Raw genomic sequence first — 8,866 nt, forward strand, 5'->3', positions numbered from 1 at the left:
TTCAGAGCATTGAGATTTTGCTACATCAAAACACGTCTCCTAGCATGCTAAGAAATCTCCAAATCGCATTGTGGATCACTTGCAGGAAAAAACATTTATTTACAGTGAAAGTGGTCCTTCTGCGATTGCCGTCAACAGCAGCCTTATATGTAGTTCCTATGGTCATAGGGATGGCTCTGTGTCTTGCTCGTGTTGCGAGCTCACAAACCACCTCAGCATGTCTGTCACACCAAGCATCTCACGGATGACAGGGGCGATGCACTCCTCTTGAGTTTTGATTTTGCTGTTATTGTAATTCTATTGTTTCCACCACCGCCTCTGAGGCTTTGTGGGAAGATGGTTGAGAAACAAAGGAAGAAAGGCCGGTGATGGCGGCAGCCTTCCTAGCGGTGGGCCACATCAGCTGTCCCTCTCTCTTTCTCTGTATCAGTGAGAGCGAGAAGAGTGTCCGTCAGGGAACACCCAAAGAAATGAAACCAGGCCCTCCCCGCACCTCGCCCCTTTTCCACCAAAAGCACGAGTATGTGTCTTTGTGCGAATGCCCGCATCCTCGGAGTGGCGCTACGCCTAGTGTGCCACCGTAAGCCACACCATACACTGCCACTGGCCCACTTTCAATGTGATCCAGCGCCCTGGCTGACATACCGTAAAAACCCGCGTATAATACGAGGTGAAGTTTTAGAGACGCGAAATGGGAACAAAAAGTTTTACCCGCGTATAATACGAGTGACGCAAGCTCAGAGAAGACATTTATTCAAATCGCATCCCGCACTTTCTTCTTCAGTAGCGCTTTCTTCGGACATTGCTTTGTCCGACAAATCATCCACATGTACTCATCTTCCGTGCCATCAAGGGCGTTCGAGATGCCGCGCTTCTTAAGCCCGCTTCGGCCGCCCGGTTGGCGTCACTGCAGGCTCACCTGAGCGCATCCACTCTGCGTAGCACCGCTTGACTGCGTTCTTGAACGGTTTGTTTACACAACTATCAAGCGGCCGCGAAAGCTTCGTCGCGTTCCGCTGCACGCGAAAGGGGCTTCTTTCTGTCGTGGCCATCCACGAATGCTTCCTTCGACGACAGCAAACTGCCTCGCGGCCGCACCATTGCTGATGTTCTCCGCAGCTAAAATCACCTTTCGCTTGAAAGCAGCCGAGTACTGTTTTCGAGACCCTGACATCGTGCTCCCCAAAACAATATCCACTTCGCGAAGCGTGCCTTACATGCGAGCACGTGCGTTGTCAACAGGCACACAGCACACCGCGAACCCCGGCGCACCCAACGGATCAAAAAAGAAAAGACGTCATGACATCGTTTTTCAAGAGTAACGAAGCCAAGCCGTAGCCACGCACCAATAGCATAGCCAAGCCGTAGCCACGCCGCAAAAACGAAACCAAAACTTCGAGCAACTTCGAAAATTTTTGTTCGGATCCGCAAATAGTATGAGGCAGAAATTTAAGACGCTAATTATGGAAAAAAAAACCTCGTATTATATGCGGGTTTTTACGGTAGTACTCTCTTTTTTGGAGGCCATCACTATGCAACACATAGTGTGCCACTAATTCAAGTGGCAATGGTGAGAAACGAGTAGCCAAGCCTATCTAAGTCGGTCTGTCTGACTGATTGTTTAAATTAAAAAATGGTGCCTTTCACAGCGGCAAAGATCTTGTTAGTTGCTGTGCCCATTTGCGTTTGTTGGGTCGAAAAAACAAACTTACAGTTGAATCTTCAGAGTATTATTAGCGTTATTTTACTTCGTAATATCGGTCATGAATATGTACACCGTCTTATGAGGTGCATGACAGTTCCTTGGTTGATGTTCATTGTGTAATTATGAACGTGGCCGTCGATGACTTGATACACGGCGGGCCTGTATGTCTGGGCAGCCCAGTGGAATAAGTCCTCTGAATGATGCCTTCAAATAATAAGCATGCCTCAAAATGCCGGATTGGACTATTGCTTACAGTGCTTGCAGTCCTCACATTGTTTTCTAAAACATGAGCGAGCAATGTGGTAACAACGCATCTTACAATGCCAAACTTTCACTAGGCTGATGGCTACCCACATGCACTGCATAAAACATGCTATGAAATTTTTCTTTACAGGTGTCTGATGTGCATTGTTTTGTCTACTTACTGCGAACTTCGGGATATATCGAATTAATGGCTAATGACAGTCATATTTGCTATTGGCAGGGTTGACTATACTTGTGTGTGTGATGTCTCTTTGTCACACTAGAGCTTGCTTTGTGTGTGCCCTGCTCGAGGATTCAGAGTGCTGTTGAACCAGTGCTATTGCATACCGCAATATTAATTGATACATTGGGGAGATAAAATGGTAATTCAGTTTTTTTCTGGTGGATGTATCAGGAATGTAATCAATCTTTCAGTAAATAAGTATGAGTGTGCACATAGCTGAGGTTTTAGTAAGAGAAGTCAACTGTATGGCTATTGCTGAAAGTTCTGAATGCACTGCTCCTGGATAGGCCGTTGCATGTGACAGTTAATTTTAAAGTGGAAAGCGCGCGCTCAGCTATTTATTTATTTATTTATTCAAGTTACCCCTAAAGGCCCTCAAGAAGAGGGTATTACATAGGGGGGGGGGTACAATCATAAGTAATCGCGATACATTTTAACAAGTAAGTGTAACAAAAAAAAACATTAATTAAAACAAGGCATTCTTCCTTTTTGCTTCTCATCTGTTTATTTTGCATCACACAAGTACAGAGCTTGATGTCAATTTTTTCATTCATCTCAGTGCTTTCGGGATGGACCCATTCATGTGGAGCAGCTTGGGGCAGTTCGACCAGCGAGCACTTTGTTCCGGCTTGCCATCTAGTCAGAGTGACTGCATGTCTGGTGGATTCTGGTCATCTGGTGAACGGCAAGGGTATGCTATGAATTTTCTAGCAAGTTACATTTTGCTTAGGCCACTGGCCATTTGTGACACTTGCGCAATCGCTGTAGTCCTCCTGCTTATGATAGATAACAAGTTTTAGCTCGTTAGAAAGATAAATGCATATATGTTTCATTGGTATGCATTGTTAATAGCAATAATTGTTGATACGAGTGCAGTGAGCAAAAAACAGAATTCATAATACAATACTATTCAACTTACCTGCTTGCAGCCTCTTTTTTTTTTTTTTTCAGAAAACTTGACGCAAGAAGCAAGTCGAACTAAAGTATTGTTTTATGCACGATCTTTTTTGCTCACTGCACTTGTACCAACAATTATTGCAGTTAACAGTGGATACTATTTCAATGTATATATATATATTTTTTTATGGTTTATGGGGGTTTAACATCCCAAAGCAACTGATGGTATGAGGGACACCGTAGCGGAGGGCTCCGGATAATTTAGACCACTTTAGGTTCTTTAACGTGCATTGACATCGCACAGTACACGGGCCTCTAGCATTTTGCCTCCACGAAATGCGGCTGCGACAGCCGGGATCGAACCCTCGTCTTTCGGGTCATCAGTTGCGCATCATAAATATACTAAGCCACTGTGATGGCTTGTAAATACATCTCTTTTTAATGAGCTAAAACTTGTTTTTCTGTCATAAGTGGAAGGACTATAGTGCTTAAACAAACAATGTGAAAAATGGCCTCAAATATTGCCTTTACTTATCTGAAAATTTGTATTACCTTTGACACTTGTTCCAAATGTTTGATGAAAACTCAGGGTATACAAATATTCAGTATTTTGAATAGTTAGCTAATAGCATTCCAAGTAGTAAATACAGTTGAATCCCGCCACAACGAAATCGGCGGGGCGGACGAAAAATTTCGCTGTCGCGGAATTTCGTTGTCAAGAAATTACAGACGAGTCGGCTGATCCCGGGCTGGCGTTGCATATGTCTCCTCGCCCAACGCCGCCTCTCCTCCTCCTCTTCTCTTCTCGCCCAACGCCGCCTCTCCTCCTCCTCTTCTCTTCTCGCTCAACGCCGCCTCTCCTCCTCCTCTTCTCTTCTCGCCCAACGCCGCCTCTCCTCCTCCTCTTCTCCGTTCCTTCTTTCACCACCTCCTCTACTTGCCTCCTCCCCCACATCGTTTCGAGAGCCGTCGGGCCTCATCGCATCTGCACCGCTGCGTGCTACCACGGCGCTCTCGCGGGCTTGCTGCCGCCGGCGGCGACATCCTAGGAATTCAGCAGAGCAGAGACGCGACGAGACCACGCTAAACGGTGCACACACAAAGGAAGAAATGGTGAAGCGGAGTGGGCTTCTTCCTGCACTCTCGCGTTTTCCTTTTTTTTTTTTTTTTCTCCGACAGGACACGAAGCTCCGCTCACCGATGGCTCCGCCCACCGGTCCACACAGACTGCCTGAAACGCGCTCGGTGCCTAGCAGACGACGCGGCCACGGAGGAGGCGGCCGGAAACGCTAGCAGTTGGCGTGCGCTGGCGCATTTTACACGCGCTTTCGAGGAGCCCCTCTTCGCTTGGAGGCCGCGAACGCTTACCAGCCAACACCGCTAGCAAGTGATCATGACGCGCTTTCGTGCTTGACAGGAAACCGCGAGCACCATGACAGCGAGCTACATCAATCGAAGAAGCCCAGCAAAGAGCCAATGAGCGGGGCGTGACGTCACTTCAAAAATCACGTGGGCATCTGGAGAAAAAAAAAAAAAAAAAGCACACGAGGGTGTGCGCGAGGAGGATGTGCGATTGAGTGCGCGTACCCCCCCCCCCAACAGTCTGCGATGCAAAAAAATTAACGGCGGGAACGGGAAAGTCGCTCATCAGCACTCAACTTCTGAAGAAAGACAAGACGGAGGGGCCACTCACCCGCGAAAATTCGCAAAAAAAATTCGTAGAAGCGAACACGTGCTCGCAAAGTACTTCGTTTTTGAGGAAATTTTAATACATTAAGTCCTATGGGGGTTTCACGGGGAATGCAAATTACTTCGTTGTGGCGAAAATTTCGTTGAAGCGGCGTTCGTTGTACCGGGATTCAACTGTAATTCTAATGGGCTCCCAACGTAGTGCCATGTCAAGGTATGACCTGCTTGACAAGCGATTTTCCGAATATTCATCCTCAGAACTGAACCGCAGATTGCGTTGTTTCCCGTGCCCCTCCAATGTGCAGGCAACGGCAGACTTCTCACAGCAAAATTCTGACTTGAGCACTCATTTCAGGCAGTGTAGGGCATCGGATGCTTCTTAGAGCTTGTGCTGTTGTGCCTGTAACATATGGTGGCACTGCATAGGGGGCAGCCAGCAAGGCTTCGACTTCGACGCAAATAGTTAAGTTCAAGTTCGACATCAGATGATGAAAAAGAAATCCACTCAGAGCTGTAGTTGCACCTCACAAGTAGGAAGTGTAACTGCGCCAGAAATTTAGTGCCTTGTATTCTAAATGAGAAAGTTGCTCAGGCATGTTTGGGAAATATTGCTGCAGCCAGCCTCTGTGATCCCCCTTATTTCAGGTGCACTCGACCACTGGTTCATTTAAAGCTTGCCTGGTTTCTGTTTACTATTTTTGTTTACTTTTCTTTACTAGCCTAAAAGAGTAATCTCTTCAGCAACCTTCACAGACTTATGCAGGGTGGGTATGAAAAAACAGGGATGTTTTATGATTTGAGTTCATAGGCAGCTTAGTGAAAGTGGCAGGTTCACTCGGTTGAGTGAAAGTGAAGCCATTAATCCCTCCTTCCAGGCAAGCATTGCAAAAGCATGAATGCCACTGTGGGTGCTTTCTTTTCTGAAGCTGCGACTGCTTCGTGCAAGCCAAGTGGCCAAAATACAAAGCAAGGGATGCTTTTGCATTCTTGTATTTCAGCACTTGCCACTCTGCTTTCTCTCTATCTCGACATTATTTGCTGATCTGGCTAGTTGTGGTAGCAGTGCTCACTCGCGTCTTTTAGGTCGAAAAATCAAACTTTCAGAATCTTGCTGACGTCATTTTAGTCCGAAAAATTTAACTTTTATGCTCTGCCGTGTACGAAATATTGGTTTAGAAAATGTACACGTTCCTATGAGGTACGTGATGGCTCCTCAGTAAAGTCCAGAGTATTACGAAAGTTTTAATTATTGTGGTTCGAAAATCTGTCGGCTGCTGTAGTGGTGCCTTTGTCATTGTCGTCTCGACTTTGTCTGCACTGACTTCTTCTCAAGTGTGTCAAGCTACACACGGACACAAATAAAAAAAATTAGGACCCAGCTCTCAACATGGTCAGATAGTTAAACCTGGATATAACAAACCTCCATATAGCAAATTCCTCGATGTTATGAAGTTTCTCATTTCCCCAACACTGCCCCCATTGAAGCGTGTGTATTTGAGACCTTCGTGTAACGAAGGTGTTGCGGTGGTTGACCTTGATATAGTGAACTCGCTACGCCGATTATCTGTTAGCTTGTGCTGAGTTACAGAATTTGGCAGAAAAGTTTCATGACAATAAAGCACAAACTGACATGAGAGGAACACCTGCGACCGCAGTTGACACAATGCGTTGTGCTCCAGTGCTGTCTGTGCATCTCCACTGCTTTCGCTTTTGGAACGTCATACCACGTGGCACTGCAAAAGTTCATGCTCGGAAGCAGCGGAAAATAACAGGACATAGCAAAAAAAACTTGAAGGGCGCTTTAGCTTCGCCTTGAAGAGCAGAACGCGATAGCATTTTTCGGCGGCTGCGGCCTATCGTCAGCCGCTATCAGAGGTGGTGAAAACGGCGATAGCTTTCGCTCTGACGTAACGCTTTCCATGCGACACGGCTGTGATGCGGGGAAGCCACCGAAGCCGGCACTCAACCTGCGCTTGTGGTGCTGTGCAGGGAAGCCAACCTAACTAGTGCTCGGTTTTTTGCGGCCTTCAGAATATCCGCGAGTGCTTTCGAAAGGCTGCCAAAACCTGGGAAAACCTCTCTCTGTTTTTCTAGTAAGGATGGCCAGATTTGCTGTCTCTTCAATGACTAAATTGTGCTGCTGTTGCGCGCGTTTTGACAAAATTTTATGTTATGAATTTCGGCTATAACGAGGTTTCACCGTATCACAACACCCTTATGCTGTTTTAGGTAGGTGAAAGAGCTGATCAGTGATTAATCAGTTTTTAAACTCTCACTGCAGATTGTTACAAATGTCTTTGTAGTGATTTTTTAAAATTTATTTTCATTATTTGCTTTCAGGTGGAGCAGTTTAGTTAGTGGAGAAAATGGTAGCTCAAGTGATGAGTCATCATCTAATAATGGCCAAGACTCTGACACATTTTTGATGGGGCTGAATTTGGCAGGAAGTGACCTTGTGGCATCTGTTCGACAAAGGTGGGTGGTTCGCATATTTTTTTTGTAAATAGCAGAGCCGTATTGCAAATAAATTGCGACTTTAATTATTATTGTTATTGATGTTTATTTTGGAGATGATGAAGAGTGACGAGAGCTGTGAATCAGATGCGTGGCATTTTGTAAAGTGTGCAAGCTTTCACATGTTACACAGGCTGAACAAAAAAAGGCCGATGCAGGTCTGGTGCAAGCACACTGCATTTGGGCCACATGAAACATGGGGCAGACCAGGAGTGACCTTGTCTACTGTAGCATTATTAACACTCATGCCTAACATTCTTGTGGGAATGCAGGCTTCTGCAGTAATGCTTTACAAACACATGATTGCTCTACAATCTAACTGTCGTATGCTATGTGCCGACACTTTGCATGCACTTGTACCTCTGTAGTTACTGCCAGTAGCTGTAAGCGGTAGTGAGATGGCAGCTCCATCATTTGCTTACATGGAAGTTTAACAAGGGCAAGTCTCAGTGTAATGACTTGAGCAGCTGTAAGCATACCTCATGTGTGGTTTCAGTTTAGTACTGCCTTTTTTTTTGTACTTCGTTTGTGGTGAGTAATGTTACTTTGAAATTTTATTTGCTGATTAGAGTCTGCAAGGAAAGTGTATGAGTAGAGGCTGATTCATTCCTGATGAATAGTTGAGCAGCATTGCTTCTGTGGTAGTGTGACCAGATGCTGCATTTCTTATTCCTTGGCTCTCATCACATTGGACACCCTTTGTTTGGAGTCCAGTTTATACATGAATAAAAAACTGTCGCCTTCTTGTTCTGTGGCTATTGTAACACCATGACATGAATTATAATGTGATAGTGGCTTTTCCTCTTCCTCTGTCTTGTGCGCATGCTGGTAGCAGTACTTGTGTACCCTATTCCAAGTGGTTTCTGCCCCTTTGTGGAATTAAACTTGGATATGTAGCCTCGTCTCCAGCCTGCATGTTCTGCATGTGTTAACGGTGCCGTTTTTGGAAAAGGAAAGGAAAGCAAGAAAACCTTTTCAGTAAACTGTTTTAAAAATGTTTACTTATGTTGTTGCATTCGACAGGCGCCACAGCAGTAGTGACGGCCCTCCTGAAGGCATGCACAATGCTCTGGAAAGTTCATCAAATACAGACACTGGCCTGGTGAGCGTTTTATTTTTCTCATTATTATCACTTTGCAAGGACACCACTTTATTTATAGTGAAAGGAATGCAGAGGTTCAAAGTAGTAGAGAAAGACCCATCAGTGTACAGAGAGCTTGAAAGTGTATTTGTGGTGTTGTGTTCTTGCTGTTTGGGAGCCCTTGATATTGGGGTCTTTTTGTTGGTGTGCATTGGATGCCCTGAGTAATCGTGTAGGCAATATGCATGCAATATGCAGGCCATGTGTGGACCAGGAGAAACTTTAATTTGTTTCTTAGCTCAGCATAACAACCCATTCTGTGCATAGCATAGGGGTTATATCATGCAGCTTAAAGTTTCGAAGGACAGGTATGCTCTTAAATACACCTGTACAAACAGCAGCCACATGTGAGCAAATGAGCACTGGAATGAAGTGAGCTGCATTTGAGATGAACTGTTTGGGGATTGTTGTTGAGATTTCCAGAGACATAAGG

At 45.3% G+C, this 8,866-nt stretch overlaps 1 protein-coding gene across 1 annotated transcript in view; it reads left to right on the forward strand.

Moving 5' to 3' along the window:
• The window catches only part of LOC149350455 (uncharacterized), a 37,629-nt gene that overhangs the window by 17,987 nt on the left and 10,776 nt on the right, over nt 1–8,866 (forward strand). The window contains exons 7-9 of the mRNA XM_089579486.1: nt 2,752–2,883; nt 7,119–7,253; nt 8,316–8,394. Coding sequence (XP_089435612.1) covers nt 2,752–2,883; nt 7,119–7,253; nt 8,316–8,394 — 346 coding nt within the window. The remainder of the gene's footprint in view (nt 1–2,751; nt 2,884–7,118; nt 7,254–8,315; nt 8,395–8,866) is intronic.

The sequence above is a fragment of the Amblyomma mixtum genome, chromosome 3, assembly GCF_055824585.1.
Source record: "Amblyomma mixtum isolate Tamu chromosome 3, ASM5582458v1, whole genome shotgun sequence".
In the NCBI taxonomy this organism is placed as follows: Eukaryota; Metazoa; Arthropoda; class Arachnida; order Ixodida; family Ixodidae; genus Amblyomma; species Amblyomma mixtum.